This window comes from Oncorhynchus keta, chromosome 6 (assembly GCF_023373465.1).
Source record: "Oncorhynchus keta strain PuntledgeMale-10-30-2019 chromosome 6, Oket_V2, whole genome shotgun sequence".
NCBI classification, from domain to species: domain Eukaryota; kingdom Metazoa; phylum Chordata; class Actinopteri; order Salmoniformes; family Salmonidae; genus Oncorhynchus; species Oncorhynchus keta.
The window spans coordinates 324866-347500 of NC_068426.1; the positions used below are offsets into that span (position 1 = coordinate 324866).

At 40.8% G+C, this 22635-nt stretch overlaps 1 protein-coding gene and 2 long non-coding RNA genes across 55 annotated transcripts in view; 2 read left to right on the top strand and 1 right to left on the bottom strand.

Moving 5' to 3' along the window:
• The window catches only part of proser1 (proline and serine rich 1), a 79532-nt gene that overhangs the window by 39163 nt on the left and 17734 nt on the right, over nt 1–22635 (top strand). For all 50 annotated transcript variants that reach the window (XR_008138130.1, XR_008138146.1, XR_008138147.1 and 47 more), the window contains exons 6-9: nt 1657–1767; nt 11128–11217; nt 11602–11680; nt 20164–20256. Coding sequence is in view for 1 of the 50 variants with exons in the window: in XM_052520095.1 (XP_052376055.1) it covers nt 1657–1767; nt 11128–11217; nt 11602–11680; nt 20164–20256 (373 nt within the window). In the remaining 49 variants the exon portion in view is untranslated. The remainder of the gene's footprint in view (nt 1–1656; nt 1768–11127; nt 11218–11601; nt 11681–20163; nt 20257–22635) is intronic.
• Nucleotides 11887–15392, bottom strand: LOC127930575 (uncharacterized). Of its 2 annotated transcripts, XR_008138178.1 has the most exons (6): nt 15259–15392; nt 15147–15224; nt 13899–13964; nt 13677–13720; nt 13543–13620; nt 11887–12336 (listed from the first exon to the last, which is right to left on the bottom strand). It is a non-coding gene; the product is annotated as an uncharacterized LOC127930575 (long non-coding RNA). The 2 variants fall into 2 exon arrangements; XR_008138179.1 differs by lacking the exons at nt 13677–13720; nt 15147–15224; nt 15259–15392 and having other exon boundaries at nt 13543–13642; nt 13899–13963.
• The window catches only part of LOC127930574 (uncharacterized), a 2596-nt gene continuing 2078 nt past the window's right edge, over nt 22118–22635 (top strand). For 2 of the 3 annotated variants that reach the window (XR_008138175.1, XR_008138177.1), the window contains exons 1-2: nt 22118–22583; nt 22630–22635. The exon at nt 22630–22635 is cut by the window's right edge. This is a non-coding gene — a long non-coding RNA (uncharacterized LOC127930574). The remainder of the gene's footprint in view (nt 22584–22629) is intronic. The other variant, XR_008138176.1, reaches the window with a different exon arrangement.

Genomic DNA, 22635 nt, shown 5'->3' on the forward strand with positions numbered 1-22635 from the left:
TGTGTTATGTCATGTATTCTAGGTGTGTATTCTAGGTGTGTAAAGTCATGTATTCTAGGTGTGTAAAGTCATGTATTCTAGGTGTGTAAAGTCATGTATTCTAGGTGTGTAAAGTCATGTATTCTAGGTGTGTAATGTCATGTATTCTAGGTGTGTTATGTCATGTTATGGCACACTGTATTCTAGGTGTGTTATGTCATGTATTCTAGGTGTGTAATGTTATGTCATGTATTCTAGGTGTGTTATGTCATGTATTCTAGGTGTGTTATGTCATGTTATGGCACACTGTATTCTAGGTGTGTTATGTCATGTATTCTAGGTGTGTAATGTTATGTCATGTATTCTAGGTGTGTTATGTCATGTATTCTAGGTGTGTTATGTCATGTTATGGCACACTGTATTCTAGGTGTGTTATGTCATGTATTCTAGGTGTGTTATGTCATGTATTCTAGGTGTGTTATGTCATGTATTCTAGGTGTGTTATGTCATGTATTCTAGGTGTGTTATGTCATGTATTCTAGGTGTGTTATGTCATGTATTCTAGGTGTGTTATGTCATGTATTCTAGGTGTGTTATGTCATGTATTCTAGGTGTGTAATGTTATGTCATGTATTCTAGGTGTGTTATGTCATGTATTCTAGGTGTGTAATGTTATGTTATGGCGTACTGTATTCTAGGTGTGTTATGTCATGTATTCTAGGTGTGTTATGTCATGTATTCTAGGTGTGTTATGTCATGTTATGGCGTACTGTATTCTAGGTGTGTTATGTCATGTATTCTAGGTGTGTTATGTCATGTATTCTAGGTGTGTTATGTCATGTATTCTAGGTGTGTTATGTCATGTTATGGCGTACTGTATTCTAGGTGTGTTATGTCATGTTATGGCACACTGTATTCTAGGTGTGTTATGACACACTGTATTCTAGGTGTGTTATGACACACTGTATTCTAGGTGTGTTATGACACACTGTATTCTAGGTGTGTTATGACACACTGTATTCTAGGTGTGTTATGTCATGTTATGTCATGTATTCTAGGTGTGTTATGTCATTTTATGGCACACTGTATTCTAGGTGTGTTATGTCATGTTATGGCACACTGTATTCTAGGTGTGTTATGTCATGTTATGGCACACTGTATTCTAGGTGTGTTATGACACACTGTATTCTAGGTGTGTTATGTCATGTTATGGCACACTGTATTCTAGGTGTGTTATGGCACACTGTATTCTAGGTGTGTTATGACACACTGTATTCTAGGTGTGTTATGACACACTGTATTCTAGGTGTGTTATGACACACTGTATTCTAGGTGTGTTATGACACACTGTATTCTAGGTGTGTTATGACACACTGTATTCTAGGTGTGTTATGACACACTGTATTCTAGGTGTGTTATGACACACTGTATTCTAGGTGTGTTATGACACACTGTATTCTAGGTGTGTTATGACACACTGTATTCTAGGTGTGTTATGACACACTGTATTCTAGGTGTGTTATGACACACTGTATTCTAGGTGTGTTATGACACACTGTATTCTAGGTGTGTTATGACACACTGTATTCTAGGTGTGTTATGACACACTGTATTCTAGGTGTGTAATGTCATGTATTCTAGGTGTGTTATGTCATGTTATGGCACACTGTATTCTAGGTGTGTAAGGTGGGCTGCAAGGCTCCAGTAGCCATGATCTCTTCATGTGGGATGATCCCAGGGAACCCTTACCCTAAAGGCAAGCCCAGCCAGACCACTGGCACCTTCCCTGTAAGTAGTATAACCTAACGTGTGTGTGTGTGTGTGTGTGTGTGTGTGTGTGTTAAATTTTCTCTTAAAGTTATTTACATCCCTGTTTGTGAGCGTTTCTCCTTTGCCAAACTGATTAAACAGCATGATCATTACACAGGTGCACCTCGTGCTGGGGACACACACAAAAAGGCCACTCTAAAATGTGCTGTAGTGTCACATAACACAATGCAACAGATGTCTCAAGTTTTGAGGGAGCGTGTAGTTGCCATGCTGACTGCAGGAATGTCCACCAGAGCTATTGCCAGAGAATTTAATGTTCAATTCTCTACCATAAGCCACCTCCGTTGTTTTAGAGAACTTGGCAGTACGTCAGCATATGTGTGGAACTCCTTCAAGACTGTTGGAAAAGCATTCCTCTTGAAGCTGGTTGAGAGAATGCCGAGAGTGCAAAGCTGTCATCAAGGCAAGCATTTCTTATTGGACTAGTTCTGATTGCTTCCGTGATTTCGTTACTAGTGAATAGGCCTAAACCCTACTGGATATCGGAAGGCAGGGACATCCTTGAATGTGCTAATGACTTCAAATCTAATCAGTTGACGGATCACATCAGCTGCTTGGTTAGTTTGTTCATTGAATAATCTAATTAAATAATTTAACCCTTTTTTTGGTTACTACATGATTCCATGTGTGTTATTGAGATGTTTAATGTTGATGTCTTCACTATTATTCTACAATGTAGAAAAGCCCTGGAATGACTAGATAATAGTCAACATGAAGAAAAGCCCTGGAATGACTAGATAATGGTCAACATAAAGAAAAGCCCTGGAATGACTAGATAATGGTCAACATGAAGAAAAGCCCTGGAATGACTAGATAATGGTCAACATGAAGAAAAGCACTGGAATGACTAGATAATGGTCAACATGAAGAAAAGCCCTGGAATGACTAGATAATGGTCAACATGAAGAAAAGCCCTGGAATGACTAGATAATGGTCAACATAAAGAAAAGCCCTGGAATGACTAGATAATGGTCAACATGAAGAAAAGCCCTGGAATGACTAATTAATGGTCAACATGAAGAAAAGCCCTGGAATGACTAGATAATGGTCAACATGAAGAAAAGCCCTGGAATGACTAGGTAATGGTCAACATAAAGAAAAGCCCTGGAATGACTAGATAATGGTCAACATGAAGAAAAGCCCTGGAATGACTAGATAATGGTCAACATAAAGAAAAGCCCTGGAATGACTAGATAATGGTCAACATAAAGAAAAGCCCTGGAATGACTAGATAATGGTCAACATAAAGAAAAGCCCTGGAATGACTAGATAATGGTCAACGTGAAGAAAAGCCCTGGAATTGACTAGATAATAGTCAACATGAAGAAAAGCCCTAGAATGACAAGAGAATGGTCAACATAAAAAAAAGCCCTGGAATGACTAGATAATAGTCAACATGAAGAAAAGCCCTGGAATGACTAGATAATGGTCAACATGAAGAAAAACCCTGGAATGACTAGATAATGGTCAACATGAAGAAACGCCCTGGAATGACTAGATAATAGTCAACATGAAGAAAAGCCCTAGAATGACTAGATAATGGTCAACGTAAAGAAAAGCCCTGGAATGACTAGATAATGGTCAACATGAAGAAAAGCCCTGGAATGACTAGATAATAGTCAACATGAAGAAAAGCCCTGGAATGACTAGATAATGGTCAACATAAAGAAAAGCCCTGGAATGACTAGATAATAGTCGACATGAAGAAAAGCCCTGGAATGACTAGATAATGGTCAACATGAAGAAAAGCCCTGGAATGACTAGATAATGGTCAACATGAAGAAAAGCCCTGGAATGACCAGATAATGGTCAACATGAAGAAAAGCCCTGGAATGACTAGATAATGGTCAACATGAAGAAAAGCCCTGGAATGACTAGATAATGGTCAACATAAAGAAAAGCCCTGGAATGACTAGATAATGGTCAACATAAAGAAAAGCCCTGGAATGACTAGATAATGGTCAACATAAAGAAAAGCCCTGGAATGACTAGATAATGGTCAACATGAAGAAAAGCCCTGGAATGACGAGATAATGGTCAACATGAAGAAAAGCCCTGGAATGACTAGATAATGGTCAACATAAAGAAAAGCCCTGGAATGACTAGATAATGGTCAACATAAAGAAAAGCCCTGGAATGACTAGATAATGGTCAACATAAAGAAAAGCCCTGGAATGACTAGATAATGGTCAACATAAAGAAAAGCCATGGAATGACAAGATAATGGTCAACATAAAGAAAAGCCCTGGAATGACTAGATAATGGTCAACATAAAGAAAAGCCCTGGAATGACGAGATAATGGTCAACATGAAGAAAAGCCCTGGAATGACTAGATAATGGTCAACATAAAGAAAAGCCCTGGAATGACTAGATAATGGTCAACATAAAGAAAAGCCCTGGAATGACTAGATAATGGTCAACATAAAGAAAAGCCCTGGAATGACTAGATAATGATAGATACATTTTCACCCACAACATCATTTTTTTCAAAGTAGCCCAATTTTTCAGAATCCTATTTTCTACGCTTCAGCTGAGCGGCTTCCACGAGCGCTGCAGATCCCCCCCAGCTGGAACCTAGGCTTCATTGTAAATTAATGGGGCCACCGCCACACGTTGTCTGTCAGTAGACCAGCTTGTAAAAAAGAAATACTATAGTATCCTTCGTTCAACACCTAGTGTATGGAGCGATTTCCGTACCAACAGGAATTGTATTTGAATTCTTTAATTTTTAATTTCTATTAGTCTTAACCCAGTTAGACACATGTTAATCTAATGACTACCCTTGCTGGAGACTTGAAACCAACACATCTAACATGTCTTCAGGTCTCAGTCAATCCACGCTCTTTTGATGAGTATCCTTGCTGGGTCTTAACGACTTAGCGTAACAGACGAACATCTGTGATGAGTAACCTTGCTGGGTCTTAACGACTTAGCATAACAGACGAACATCTGTGATGAGTATCCTTGCTGTATCTTAAAGACTTGGTGTAACAGACGAACATCTGTGATGAGTAACCTTGCTGTATCTTAAAGACTTGGCGTAACAGACGAACATCTGTGATGAGTAACCTTGCTGTATCTTAAAGACTTGGCGTAACAGACGAACATCTGTGATGAGTAACCTTGCTGTATCTTAAAGACTTGGCGTAACAGACGAACATCTGTGATGAGTAACCTTGCTGTATCTTAAAGACTTGGCGTAACAGACGAACATCTGTGATGAGTAACCTTGCTGTATCTTAAAGACTTGGCGTAACAGACGAACATCTGTGATGAGTAACCTTGCTGGGTCTTAAAGACTTGGCGTAACAGACGAACATCTGTGATGAGTAACCTTGCTGGGTCTTAAAGACTTGGCGTAACAGACGAACATCTGTGATGAGTAACCTTGCTGGGTCTTAAAGACTTAGCGTAACAGACGAACATCTGTGATGAGTAACCTTGCTGGGTCTTAAAGACTTGGCGTAACAGACGAACATCTGTGATGAGTAACCTTGCTGGGTCTTAAAGACTTGGTGTAACAGACGAACATCTGTGATGAGTAACCTTGCTGGGTCTTAAAGACTTGGCGTAACAGACGAACATCTGTGATGAGTAACCTTGCTGGGTCTTAAAGACTTGGCGTAACAGACGAACATCTGTGATGAGTAACCTTGCTGGGTCTTAAAGACTTAGCATAACAGACGAACATCTGTGATGAGTAACCTTGCTGGGTCTTAAAGACTTGGCGTAACAGACGAACATCTGTGATGAGTAACCTTGCTGGGTCTTAAAGACTTGGCGTAACAGACGAACATCTGTGATGAGTAACCTTGCTGGGTCTTAAAGACTTGGCGTAACAGACGAACATCTGTGATGAGTAACCTTGCTGGGTCTTAAAGACTTGGCGTAACAGACGAACATCTGTGATGAGTAACCTTGCTGGGTCTTAAAGACTTGGCGTAACAGACTGTGATGAGTAACCTTGCTGGGTCTTAAAGACTTGGCGTAACAGACGAACATCTGTGATGAGTAACCTTGCTGGGTCTTAAAGACTTGGCGTAACAGACGAACATCTGTGATGAGTAACCTTGCTGGGTCTTAAAGACTTGGCGTAACAGACGAACATCTGTGATGAGTAACCTTGCTGGGTCTTAAAGACTTGGCGTAACAGACGAACATCTGTGATGAGTAACCTTGCTGGGTCTTAAAGACTTGGCGTAACAGACGAACATCTGTGATGAGTAACCTTGCTGGGTCTTAAAGACTTGGCGTAACAGATCTGTGAACATCTGGACTTGGCGTATGATGAGTAACCTTGCTGGGTCTTAAAGACTTAGCATAACAGACGAACATCTGTGATGAGTAACCTTGCTGGGTCTTAAAGACTTGGCGTAACAGACGAACATCTGTGATGAGTAACCTTGCTGGGTCTTAAAGACTTGGCGTAACAGACGAACATCTGTGATGAGTAACCTTGCTGGGTCTTAAAGACTTGGCGTAACAGACGAACATCTGTGATGAGTAACCTTGCTGGGTCTTAAAGACTTGGCGTAACAGACGAACATCTGTGATGAGTAACCTTGCTGGGTCTTAAAGACTTGGCGTAACAGACGAACATCTGTGATGAGTAACCTTGCTGGGTCTTAAAGACTTGGCGTAACAGACGAACATCTGTGATGAGTAACCTTGCTGGGTCTTAAAGACTTAGCGTAACAGACGAACATCTGTGATGAGTAACCTTGCTGGGTCTTAAAGACTTGGTGTAACAGACGAACATCTGTGATGAGTAACCTTGCTGGGTTAAAGACTTGGCGTAACAGACGAACATCTGTGATGAGTAACCTTGCTGGGTCTTAAAGACTTGGCGTAACAGACGAACATCTGTGATGAGTAACCTTGCTGGGTCTTAAAGACTTGGCGTAACAGACTCTGTGATGAGTAACCTTGCTGGGTCTTAAAGACTTGGCGTAACAGACGAACATCTGTGATGAGTAACCTTGCTGGGTCTTAAAGACTTGGCGTAACAGACGAACATCTGTGATGAGTAACCTTGCTGGGTCTTAAAGACTTGGCGTAACAGACGAACATCTGTGATGAGTAACCTTGCTGGGTCTTAAAGACTTGGCGTAACAGACGAACATCTGTGATGAGTAACCTTGCTGGGTCTTAAAGACTTAGCGTAACAGACGAACATCTGTGATGAGTAACCTTGCTGGGTCTTAAAGACTTAGCGTAACAGACGAACATCTGTGATGAAGTAACCTTGCTGGGTCTTAAAGACTTGTGCGTAACAGACAGAACATCTGTGATGAGTAACCTTGCTGGGTCTTAAAGACTTAGCATAACAGACGAACATCTGTGATGAGTAACCTTGCTGGGTCTTAAAGACTTGGCGTAACAGACGAACATCTGTGATGAGTAACCTTGCTGGGTCTTAAAGACTTGGCGTAACAGACGAACATCTGTGATGAGTAACCTTGCTGGGTCTTAAAGACTTGGCGTAACAGACGAACATCTGTGATGAGTAACCTTGCTGGGTCTTAAAGACTTAGCATAACAGACGAACATCTGTGATGAGTAACCTTGCTGGGTCTTAAAGACTTAGCATAACAGACGAACATCTGTGATGAGTAACCTTGCTGGGTCTTAAAGACTTGGCGTAACAGACGAACATCTGTGATGAGTAACCTTGCTGGGTCTTAAAGACTTGGCATAACAGACGAACATCTGTGATGAGTAACCTTGCTGGGTCTTAAAGACTTGGCGTAACAGACGAACATCTGTGATGAGTAACCTTGCTGGGTCTTAAAGACTTGGCGTAACAGACGAACATCTGTGATGAGTAACCTTGCTGGGTCTTAAAGACTTGGCGTAACAGACGAACATCTGTGATGAGTAACCTTGCTGGGTCTTAAAGACTTGGCGTAACAGACGAACATCTGTGATGAGTAACCTTGCTGGGTCTTAAAGACTTGGCGTAACAGACGAACATCTGTGATGAGTAACCTTGCTGGGTCTTAAAGACTTGGCGTAACAGACGAACATCTGTGATGAGTAACCTTGCTGGGTCTTAAAGACTTGGCGTAACAGACGAACATCTGTGATACTCCTCAGCCGGAAGTGTTACCACTTGCGTAATTAAAGAAGGCCTTTTTTTATTAATAGCACGATGGGTTGGGGGGTTCCGGAGGGCGGTACTTCAGGAGGGCGGTACTTCAGGAGGGCGGTACTTCAGGAGGGCGGTACTTCAGGAGGGCGGTACTTCAGGAGGGCGGTACTTCAGGAGGGCGGTGCGGTACTTCAGGAGGGCGGTACTTCAGGAGGGCGGTACTTCAGGAGGGCGGTACTTCAGGAGGGCGGTACTTCAGGAGGGCGGTACTTCAGGAGGGCGGTACTTCAGGAGGGCGGTACTTCAGGAGGGCGGTACTTCAGGAGGGCGGTACTTCAGGAGGGCGGTACTTCAGGAGGGCGGTCACGTGTGTTTGCCGAGTCAGAGGTCCTGAGTTCAAGTCTCGGTATGAGCTGAATCAGGGGGGTACTCGTTAAGCAAGCAGCGTATCGTCTTTTACCTGAGCTTCCTGAACTTGTACCTATAGGCTTTAGATACAGTGGGGAGAACAAGTATTTGATACACTGCCGATTTAGCAGGTTTTCCTACTTAAAAAGCATGTAGAGGTCTGTAACTTTTATCATAGGTACACTTCAACTGTGAGAGAGGGAATCTAAAACAAAAATCAAAAAAATCACATTGTATGATTTTTAAGTAATTCATTTGCATTTCCCCACTGTAAGTGGGCTAACACAGTCTTGTACCATGCAGGAGACCTGGTTCGAACCCAGTCAGTCACAAGAGCAAGATTAAATAAGGAGTGGATTGCCTATCCTTTGACAGGGCTATTCAGCTATTATCTTATGGGGGTCAAATTGTGTGTTTTGTGACACTCCCTTCTATAACGCAGCCTGTAATCTTCATCGAGGGGTACAGAAGGCACGTCCATGCTCCAGGGAGACTTAGCTTTCACGGGGAGAAAATAAATTCAACATGCCACGTTTGGCTTCAGAAACCGCCAGAAGCTTCTGTTGAGCACAGAGACCGTTTGATTCTATGTGTTCTCCTCCTCTACCATTCCTGACTGGCAAAGTACCAGGATGTTGTCTCTGGTTACCACAGAGACCGTTTGATTCTATGTGTTCTCCTCCTCTACCATTCCTGACTGGCAAAGTACCAGGATGTTGTCTCTGGTTACCACAGAGACCGTTTGATTCTATGTGTTCTCCTCCTCTACCATTCCTGACTGGCAAAGTACCAGGATGTTGTCTCTGGTTACCACAGAGACCGTTTGATTCTATGTGTTCTCCTCTATAGTTTGTAAACTTGATACACACACAATTAATGCAATATTTAACATATTGACAATATAAATATTGAATCTGAATATCAGATTAAATTGAAATTGTATTTTTAAACTGAATTTAATATTCATTCAATTCAGTTTCAAATCAGGAAATACAAGTTAAATTTGTGCAATTAAACATTCAAATTCAATATCCTAATTCAATATCCTAATACAAATTCAATATCCTAATTCAATATCCTAATACAAATTCAATATCCTAATCCAATATCCTAATACAAATTCAATATCCTAATTCAATATCCTAATTCAAATTCAATATCCTAATTCAAATTCAATATCCTAATTCAAATTCAATATCCTAATTCAATATCCTAATTCAATATCCTAATTCAAATTCAATATCCTAATTCAATATCCTAATTCAAATTCAATATCCTAATTCAATATCCTAATTCAATATCCTAATACAAATTCAATATCCTAATACAAATTCAATATCCTAATACAAATTCAATATCCTAATTCAATATCCTAATACAAATTCAATATCCTAATTCAATATCCTAATTCAAATTCAATATCCTAATTCAATATCCTAATTCAAATTCAATATCCTAATTCAAATTCAATATCCTAATTCAAATTCAATATCCTAATTCAATATCCTAATTCAATATCCTAATTCAAATTCAATATCCTAATTCAATATCCTAATTCAAATTCAATATCCTAATTCAAATTCAATATCCTAATTCAAATTCAATATCCTAATTCAAATTCAATATCCTAATTCAAATTCAATATCCTAATTCAAATTCAATATCCTAATTCAATATCCTAATTCAAATTCAATATCCTAATACAAATTCAATATCCTAATACACATTCAATATCCTAATTCAATATCCTAATTCAATATCCTAATTCAATATCCTAATCCAATATCCTAATACAAATTCAATATCCTAATTCAAATTCAATATCCTAATTCAAATTCAATATCCTAATTCAATATCCTAATCCAATATCCTAATACAAATTCAATATCCTAATTCAAATTCAATATCCTAATTCAATATCCTAATCCAATATCCTAATACAAATTCAATATCCTAATCCAATATCCTAATACAAATTCAATATCCTAATTCAATATCCTAATACAAATTCAATATCCTAATTCAATATCCTAATACAAATTCAATATCCTAATTCAATATCCTAATACAAATTCAATATCCTAATTCAATATCCTAATACAAATTCAATATCCTAATACAAATTCAATATCCTAATACAAATTCAATATCCTAATACAAATTCAATATCCTAATTCAAATTCAATATCCTAATTCAAATTCAATATCCTAATTCAATATCCTAATACAAATTCAATATCCTAATTCAATATCCTAATTCAATATCCTAATACAAATTCAATATCCTAATACAAATTCAATATCCTAATACAAATTCAATATCCTAATTCAAATTCAATATCCTAATTCAATATCCTAATTCAAATTCAATATCCTAATTCAATATCCTAATACAAAATTCAATATCCTAATTCAAATTCAATATCCTAATTCAATATCCTAATACAAAATTCAAATGTATAACATTCAAATACAATTTCTGTTGGCACTGACATCACTCCATAGTAGTGACCTCGTCAAGACCCCATTGGTTTCAAAAGTGGGATAACGTCATTGAAAGTTTGCCGTAGGTGAGTCTGAGGCACCGTTCGGTTTCCATAATAAAAGAGGAAGTTGTGGATCCCTACATGATGCTCGAGGACATTGTTTTTTATGGTACTTTTCAGATCTATTTTATTTTCTGAGAAATGTGAGGACTGGCATCCGTTGAAAAGTCAATCAACTTTGTATGGTCTAATTTTAACATTTTATAAATGTCAGTACGGTATCGTCATTGAGATGACACAACAACCATTTTGTTTTCTATTTCTCCTGTCAGGGAACTCCTGTAAAGAAGGAGGGAGAGGAGACCCCTGCCAACACCGAGGGGAAAGGCATCGCAGCCCGCATCATTGGACCATTCAAACCAGTAAGGACCAGGCTGTACTTTCATTCTCAACCACTAGGTGGAGCTCTTTATTTCAAAACAAGTCTGAAACGAGTACAAAATGGCACCCTAATTCCCTTGCACTACTTTTGGCCCGGGCTCACTATGTAGGGAATATGGTACCATTTGGTGAAGACACATGAATGATCACCTTTCACGAGATCTATTTACAAAATGTTTGTAAAAAAATATATTAACATTTTTAAAAAAGGATAAAAGTTGAATCGAACCACTGTGAGACTTAGTTTTCTGCTTCAGGAAGTCAGATTCATTATTTTGATTGGTCAGTGAGTCAGATTCATTATTTTGATTGGTCAGTGAATAATTTAGTCTCATTATGTTTGTTTTTCTTCCTCTCTCCTCCAGTCTCCGTCGTCCTACAACCCTCAGCGGCCAGTACCCTACCCTATTCCCCCCTGCAGACCTCACGCCACCATCGCACCGAGTAAGACCACCTGAATACTAAACACAGACCATAACACAGACCACCTTAATGCTAAACACAGACCACCTGAATACTAAACACAGACCACCTTAATGCTAAACACAGACCACCTGAATACTAAACACAGACCACCTTAATGCTAAACACAGACCACCTTAATGCTAAACACAGACCACCTTAATGCTAAACACAGACCACCTGAATACTAAACACAGACCACCTGAATACTAAACACAGACCATAACACAGACCACCTTAATACTAAACACAGACCACCTGAATACTAAACACAGACCACCTTAATACTAAACACAGACCACCTTAATACTAAACACAGACCACCTTAATGCTAAACACAGACCACCTGAATACTAAACACAGACCATAACACAGACCACCTTAATACTAAACACAGACCACCTGAATACTAAACACAGACCATAACACAGACCACCTGAATACTAAACACAGACCATAACACAGACCACCTTAATACTAAACACAGACCACCTGAATACTAAACACAGACCACCTGAATACTAAACACAGACCATAACACAGACCACCTGAATACTAAACACAGACCATAACACAGACCACCTTAATACTAAACACAGACCACCTGAATACTAAACACAGACCATAACACAGACCACCTTAATACTAAACACAGACCACCTTAATACTAAACACAGACCATAACACAGACCACCTTAATACTAAACACAGACCACCTGAATACTAAACAGACCATAACACAGACCACCTTAATACTAAACACAGACCACCTGAATACTAAACAAAGACCACCTTAATGCTAAACACAGACCACCTGAATACTAAACACAGACCATAACACAGACCACCTTAATACTAAACACAGACCACCTGAATACTAAACACAGACCATAACACAGACCACCTTAATGCTAAACACAGACCACCTTAATACTAAACACAGACCACCTTAATGCTAAACACAGACCACCTTAATACTAAACACAGACCACCTTAATACTAAACACAGACCACCTGAATACTAAACACAGACCACCTTAATACTAAACACAGACCACCTGAATACTAAACACAGACCACCTTAATACTAAACAAAGACCACCTTAATACTAAACACAGACCACCTTAATACTAAACACAGACCACCTGAATACTAAACACAGACAGAATACTAAACACAGACCATAACACAGACCACCTTAATACTAAACACAGACCACCTGAATATTAAACAAAGACCACCTAAATGCTAAACACAGACCACCTGAATACTAAACACAGACCACCTGAATACTAAACACAGACCACCTGAATACTAAACACAGACCACCTGAATACTAAACACAGACCACCTTAATACTAAACACAGACCACCTTAATACTAAACACAGACCACCTGAATACTAAACACAGACCATAACACAGACCACCTTAATACTAAACACAGACCATAACACAGACCACCTTAATACTAAACACAGACCATAACACAGACCGCCTGAATACTAAACACAGACCATAACACAGACCACCTTAATGCTAAACACAGACCACCTGAATACTAAACAGAGACCACCTTAATACTAAACACAGACCACCTGAATACTAAACACAGACCACCTTAATGCTAAACACAGACCACCTTAATGCTAAACACAGACCACCTGAATACTAAACACAGACCATAACACAGACCACCTGAATACTAAACACAGACCATAACACAGACCACCTGAATACTAAACACAGACCATAACACAGACCACCTTAATACTAAACACAGACCACCTGAATATTAAACAAAGACCACCTTAATGCTAAACACAGACTATAACACAGACCACCTTAATACTAAACACAGACCACCTGAATACTAAACACAGACCATAACACAGACCACCTTAATGCTAAACACAGACCACCTTAATACTAAACACAGACCACCTGAATACTAAACACAGACCATAACACAGACCACCTTAATACTAAACACAGACCACCTTAATGCTAAACACAGACCACCTTAATACTAAACACAGACCACCTGAATACTAAACACAGACCACCTGAATACTAAACACAGACCACCTTAATACTAAACACAGACCATAACACAGACCACCTTAATACTAAACACAGACCACCTTAATACTAAACACAGACCACCTGAATACTAAACACAGACCATAACACAGACCACCTTAATGCTAAACACAGACCACCTTAATGCTAAACACAGACCACCTTAATGCTAAACACAGACCACCTTAATACTAAACACAGACCACCTGAATACTAAACACAGACCACCTGAATACTAAACACAGACCACAACACAGACCACCTTAATACTAAACACAGACCACCTGAATACTAAACACAGACCATAACACAGACCACCTTAATACTAAACACAGACCATAACACAGACCACCTTAATACTAAACACAGACCATAACACAGACCGCCTGAATACTAAACACAGACCATAACACAGACCACCTTAATGCTAAACACAGACCACCTGAATACTAAACACAGACCATAACACAGACCACCTTAATGCTAAACACAGACCACCTGAATACTAAACACAGACCACCTTAATACTAAACACAGACCATAACACAGACCGCCTGAATACTAAACACAGACCATAACACAGACCACCTTAATGCTAAACACAGACCACCTGAATACTAAACACAGACCATAACACAGACCACCTTAATGCTAAACACAGACCACCTGAATACTAAACACAGACCACCTTAATACTAAACACAGACCATAACACAGACCACCTTAATACTAAACACCGAACACCTGAATACTAAACACAGACCTCCTTAATACTAAACACAGACCACCTTAATACTAAACACAGACCACCTGAATACTAAACACAGACCACCTTAATACTAAACAAAGACCACCTTAATACTAAACACAGACCACCTTAATACTAAACACAGACCACCTTAATACTAAACACAGACCACCTGAATACTAAACACAGACCATAACACAGACCACCTTAATACTAAACACAGACCACCTGAATACTAAACAAAGACCACCTAAATGCTAAACACAGACCACCTGAATACTAAACACAGACCACAACACAGACCACCTTAATACTAAACACAGACCACCTGAATACTAAACACAGACCACCTTAATGCTAAACACAGACCACCTTAATACTAAACACAGACCACCTGAATACTAAACACAGACCATAACACAGACCACCTTAATACTAAACACAGACCATAACACAGACCACCTTAATACTAAACACAGACCATAACACAGACCGCCTGAATACTAAACACAGACCATAACACAGACCACCTTAATGCTAAACACAGACCACCTGAATACTAAACAGAGACCACCTTAATACTAAACACAGACCACCTGAATACTAAACACAGACCACCTTAATGCTAAACACAGACCACCTTAATGCTAAACACAGACCACCTGAATACTAAACACAGACCATAACACAGACCACCTGAATACTAAACACAGACAATAACACAGACCACCTGAATACTAAACACAGACCATAACACAGACCACCTGAATACTAAACACAGACCATAACACAGACCACCTTAATACTAAACACAGACCACCTGAATATTAAACAAAGACCACCTTAATGCTAAACACAGACCATAACACAGACCACCTTAATACTAAACACCGAACACCTGAATACTAAACACAGACCACCTTAATACTAAACACAGACCACCTTAATACTAAACACAGACCACCTGAATACTAAACACAGACCACCTGAATACTAAACACAGACCACCTGAATACTAAACACAGACCATAACACAGACCACCTTAATACTAAACACAGACCATAACACAGACCACCTTAATACTAAACACAGACCATAACACAGACCACCTACTAAACACAGACCATAACACAGACCGCCTGAATACTAAACACAGACCATAACTCAGACCACCTTAATACTAAACACAGACCACCTTAATGCTAAACACAGACCACCTTAATACTAAACACATACCATAACACAGACCACCTTAATACTAAACACAGACCATAACACAGACCACCTTAATACTAAACACAGACCATAACACAGACCGCCTGAATACTAAACACAGACCATAACTCAGACCACCTGAATACTAAACACAGACCACCTTAATACTAAACACAGACCACCTGAATACTAAACACAGACCACCTTAATACTAAACACAGACCACCTTAATACTAAACACAGACCACCTTAATACTAAACACACGACCACCTTAATACTAAACACAGACCACCTGAATACCAAACACAGACCACCTGAATACTAAACACAGACCACCTGAATACTAAACACAGACCACCTTAATACTAAACACAGACCACCTGAATACTAAACACAGACCACCTTAATGCTAAACACAGACCACCTTAATACTAAACACAGACCACCTTAATACTAAACACAGACCACCTGAATACTAAACACAGACCACCTTAATACTAAACACAGACCACCTTAATACTAAACACAGACCACCTTAATACTAAACACAGACCACCTTAATACTAAACACAGACCACCTGAATACTAAACACAGACCACCTGAATACTAAACACAGACCACCTTAATACTAAACACAGACCACCTTAATACTAAACACAGACCACCTTAATACTAAACACAGACCACCTTAATACTAAACACAGACCACCTTAATACTAAACACAGACCACCTGAATACTAAACACAGACCACCTTAATACTAAACACAGACCACCTGAATACTAAACACAGACCACCTTAATACTAAACACAGACCACCTTAATACTAAAGACAGACCACCTTAATACTAAAGACAGACCACCTTAATACTAAAGACAGACCACCTTAATACTAAACACAGACCACCTGAATACTAAACACAGACCACCTGAATACTAAACACAGACCATAACACAGACCACCTTAATACTAAACACAGACCACCTGAATACTAAACACAGACCACCTGAATACTAAACACAGACCACCTTAATACTAAACACAGACCACCTTAATACTAAACACAGACCACCTTAATACTAAACACAGACCACCTTAATACTAAACACAGACCACCTTAATACTAAACACAGACCACCTTAATACTAAACACAGACCACCTTAATGCTAAACACAGACCACCTTAATACTAAACACAGACCACCTGAATACCAAACACAGACCACCTGAATACTAAACACAGACCACCTGAATACTAAACACAGACCACCTGAATACTAAACACAGACCACCTTAATACTAAACACAGACCACCTTAATACTAAACACAGACCACCTTAATACTAAACACAGACCACAACACAGACCACCTTAATACTAAACACAGACCACCTTAATACTAAACACAGACCACCTTAATACTAAACACAGACCACCTTAATACTAAACACAGACCACCTTAATACTAAAAACAGACCACCTGAATACAAAACACAGACCACCTATATTGACCGTGTGCAGTAGATCACCTACATTGACCGTGTACAATAGATCACCTACATTGACCGTGTACAGTAGATCACCTACATTGACCGTGTACAGTAGATCACCTACATTGACCGTGTACAGTAGATCACCTACATTGACCGTGTGCAGTAGATCACCTACATTGACCGTGTACAGTAGATCACCTACATTGACCGTGTGCAGTAGATCACCTACATTGACCGTGTGCAGTAGACCACCGACATTGACCGTGTGCAGTAGACCACCGACATTGACCGTGTGCAGTAGATCACCTACATTGACCGTGTGCAGTAGATCACCTACATTGACCGTGTGCAGTAGATCACCTACATTGACCGTGTGCAGTAGATCACCGACATTGACCGTGTGCAGTAGATCACCTACATTGACCGTGTGCAGTAGATCACCTACATTGACCGTGTGCAGTAGATCACCGACATTGACCGTGTGCAGTAGATCACCTACATTGACCGTGTGCAGTAGATCACCTACATTGACCGTGTGCAGTAGATCACCTACATTGACCGTGTGCAGTAGATCACCTACATTGACCGTGTGCAGTAGATCACCTACATTGACCGTGTGCAGTAGATCACCTACATTGACCGTGTGCAGTAGATCACCTACATTGACCGTGTGCAGTAGATCACCTACATTGACCGTGTGCAGTAGATCACCTACATTGACCGTGTGCAGTAGATCACCTACATTGACCGTGTGCAGTAGATCACCTACATTGACCGTGTGCAGTAGATCACCTACATTGACCGTGTGCAGTAGATCACCTACATTGACCGTGTGCAGTAGATCACCTACATTGACCGTGTGCAGTAGATCACCTACATTGACCGTGTGCAGTAGATCACCTACATTGACCGTGTGCAGTAGATCACCTACATTGACCGTGTGCAGTAGATCACCTACATTGACCGCGTGCAGTAGATCACCTACATTGACCGTGTGCAGTAGATCACCTACATTGACCGTGTGCAGTAGATCACCTACATTGACCGTGTGCAGTAGATCACCGACATTGACCGTGTGCAGTAGACCACCTACATTGACCGTGTGCAGTAGATCACCTACATTGACCGTGTGCAGTAGATCACCTACATTGACCGTGTGCAGTAGATCACCGACATTGACCGTGTGCAGTAGATCACCTACATTGACCGTGTGCAGTAGATCACCGACATTGACCGTGTGCAGTAGATCACCTACATTGACCGTGTGCAGTAGATCACCGACATTGACCGTGTGCAGTAGATCACCTACATTGACCGTGTGCAGTAGATCACCTACATTGACCGTGTGCAGTAGATCACCTACATTGACCGTGTACAGTAGATCACCTACATTGACCGTGTGCAGTAGATCACCTACATTGACCGTGTGCAGTAGATCACCTACATTGACCGCGTGCAGTAGATTACCTACATTGACCGCGTGCAGTAGATTACCTACATTGACCGTGTGCAGTAGATCACCTACATTGACCGTGTGCAGTAGATCACCTACATTGACCGTGTGCAGTAGATCACCTACATTGACCGTGTGCAGTAGATCACCTACATTGACCGTGTGCAGTAGATCACCTACATTGACCGTGTGCAGTAGATCACCTACATTGACCGTGTGCAGTAGATCACCTACATTGACCGTGTGCAGTAGATTACCTACATTGACCGTGTGCAGTAGATTACCTACATTGACCGTGTGCAGTAGATCACCTACATTGACCGTGTGCAGTAGATCACCTACATTGACCGTGTGCAGTAGATCACCTACATTGACCGTGTGCAGTAGATCACCGACATTGACCGTGTGCAGTAGATCACCTACATTGACCGTGTGCAGTAGATCACCTACATTGACCGTGTGCAGTAGATCACCGACATTGACCGTGTGCAGTAGATCACCGACATTGACCGTGTGCAGTAGATCACCGACATTGACCGTGTGCAGTAGATCACCTACATTGACCGTGTGCAGTAGATCACCGACATTGACCGTGTGCAGTAGATCACCGACATTGACCGTGTGCAGTAGATCACCTACATTGACCGTGTGCAGTAGATCACCTACATTGACCCTGTGCAGTAGATCACCTATATTGACCCTGTGCAGTAGATCACCTACATTGACCGTGTGCAGTAGATCACCTACATTGACCGTGTGCAGTAGATCACCTACATTGACCGTGTGCAGTAGATCACCTACATTGACCGTGTACAGTAGATCACCTACATTGACCGTGTGCAGTAGATCACCGACATTGACCGTGTGCAGTAGATCACCTACATTGACCGTGTGCAGTAGATCACCTACATTGACCGTGTGCAGTAGATCACCTACATTGACCGTGTGCAGTAGATCACCTACATTGACCGTGTGCAGTAGATCACCTACATTGACCGTGTGCAGTAGATCACCTACATTGACCGTGTGCAGTAGATCACCTACATTGACCGTGTGCAGTAGATCACCTACATTGACCGTGTGCAGTAGATCACCTACATTGACCGTGTGCAGTAGATCACCTACATTGACCGTGTGCAGTAGATCACTTCTGCTGACAACAATAAAAACAAATAAAAAGAACAGAAAATGTGTTGAGAGGTGATTGGACGACCACTCGCTGACAACGTTCCTATTGGTCTGTTCTTGCCCTTTTAAACGTAGACCTCCTCACCTCAGTGCCTCTTCTGTGACCGATAACAAGAGAGATCAGGAAAGGGAAGAGAGAGTGGTAGTGTTTTTAATTCTGTTCCTCTCACTATGCTCCGAGTTCAGACTGCAGACTTGGCATGGTTCAGTAGGGTGTGTGTGTGTGTGTCTGTGTCTGTGTGTGTGTGTGTAGCAGTGTTAATGTGTTACCATGCGTCTCAGGTAGGTACAACAACGCAGGGCTGGTATCAGTGGGCGGGGTCATAACGGCCAGCGTTCTCCCCCCACCCTACAGCGCCAGCACCAAGCCCACAGGTACGACCAGGGGACTTGGGGGTGTGTGAGACAGAGAGAAAGTCTTGTCTGTCTGTGAGAATGAGCATCTCTCTTAGCTTGCTGCCTAACCTCCTGGCTTTACCTGCCCTTCTCAGAGGAAGCTAGCTATCCTTGGATCTGTCTGTCTATATCTCAATCATCTCTATGGCTACCAGCTTCACCGACACTAAACTGTGCTAGGTAGAGTGAGAAATGACCAGCTGACACAGTGTCTTAGACCTCACCTCTCTGTTTCCTGTTCTAATAAAAGGTTATTGGTTAACCAGCTGACACAGTGTCTTAGACCTCACCTCTCTGTTTCCTGTTCTAATAGAAGGTTATTGGTTAACCAGCTGACACAGTGTCTTAGACCTCACCTCTCTGTTTCCTGTTCTAATAGAAGGTTATTGGTTAACCAGCTGACACAGTGTCTTAGACCTCACCTCTCTGTTTCCTGTTTCCTGTTCTAATAAAAGGTTATTGGTTAACCAGCTGACACAGTGTCTTAGACCTCACCTCTCTGTTTCCTGTTCTAATAGAAGGTTATTGGTTAACCAGCTGACACAGTGTCTTAGACCTCACCTCTCTGTTTCCTGTTCTAATAGAAGGTTATTGGTTAACCAGCTGACACAGTGTCTCAGACCTCACCTCTCTGTTTCCTGTTTCCTGTTCTAATAGAAGGTTATTGGTTAACCAGCTGACACAGTGTCTCAGACCTCACCTCTCTGTTTCCTGTTTCCTGTTCTAATAGAAGGTTATTGGTTAACCAGCTGACACAGTGTCTTAGACCTCACCTCTCTGTTTCCTGTTCTAATAGAAGGTTATTGGTTAACCAGCTGACACAGTGTCTCAGACCTCACCTCTCTGTTTCCTGTTTCCTGTTCTAATAGAAGGTTATTGGTTAACCAGCTGACACAGTGTCTCAGACCTCACCTCTCTGTTTCCTGTTTCCTGTTCTAATAGAAGGTTATTGGTTAACCAGCTGACACAGTGTCTTAGACCTCACCTCTCTGTTTCCTGTTCTAATAGAAGGTTATTGGTTAACCAGCTGACACAGTGTCTTAGACCTCACCTCTCTGTTTCCTGTTCTAATAGAAGGTTATTGGTTAACCAGCTGACACAGTGTCTTAGACCTCACCTCTCTGTTTCCTGTTCCAATAGAAGGTTATTGGTTAACCAGCTGACACAGTGTCTTAGACCTCACCTCTCTGTTTCCTGTTCTAATAGAAGGTTATTGGTTAACCAGCTGACACAGTGTCTTAGACCTCACCTCTCTGTTTCCTGTTCTAATAGAAGGTTATTGGTTAACCAGCTGACAGTGTCTTAGACCTCACCTCTCTGTTTCCTGTTTCCTGTTCTAATAGAAGGTTATTGGTTAACCAGCTGACACAGTGTCTTAGACCTCACCTCTCTGTTTCCTGTTCTAATAGAAGGTTATTGGTTAACCAGCTGACACAGTGTCTTAGACCTCACCTCTCTGTTTCCTGTTTCCTGTTCTAATAGAAGGTTATTGGTTAACCAGCTGACACAGTGTCTTAGACCTCACCTCTCTGTTTCCTGTTCTAATAGAAGGTTATTGGTTAACCAGCTGACACAGTGTCTTAGACCTCACCTCTCTGTTTCCTGTTCTAATAGAAGGTTATTGGTTAACCAGCTGACACAGTGTCTTAGACCTCACCTCTCTGTTTCCTGTTCTAATAGAAGGTTATTGGTTAACCAGCTGACACAGTGTCTTAGACCTCACCTCTCTGTTTCCTGTTTCCTGTTCTAATAGAAGGTTATGGTAGGGCCCTTTAATAAAGGTCGGGCCCTTTAATAAAGGTAGGGCCCTTTAATAAAGGTAGGGCCCTTTAATAAAGGTAGGGCCCTTTAATAAAGGTCGGGCCCTTTAATAAAGGTCGGGCCCTTTAATAAAGGTCGGGCCCTTTAATAAAGGTCGGGCCCTTTAATAAAGGTCGGGCCCTTTAATAAAGGTCGGGCCCTTTAATAAAGGTCGGGCCCTTTAATAAAGGTAGTTAGTTCAATAGGTCTAGTTGATTTCCTGCTTAGTTCAATAGGTCTAGTTGGTTTCCTGCTTAGTTCAATAGGTCTAGTTGGTTTCCTGCTTAGTTCAATAGGTCTAGTTGGTTTCCTGCTTAGTTCAATAGGTCTAGTTGATTTCCTGCTTAGTTCAATAGGTCTAGTTGGTTTCCTGCTTAGTTCAATAGGTCTAGTTGGTTTCCTGCTTAGTTCAATAGGTCTAGTTGGTTTCCTGCTTAGTTCAATAGGTCTAGTTGGTTTCCTGCTTAGTTCAATAGGTCTAGTTGGTTTCCTGCTTAGTTCAATAGGTCTAGTTGGTTTCCTGTCTAGTTGGTTTCCTGCTTAGTTCAATAGGTCTAG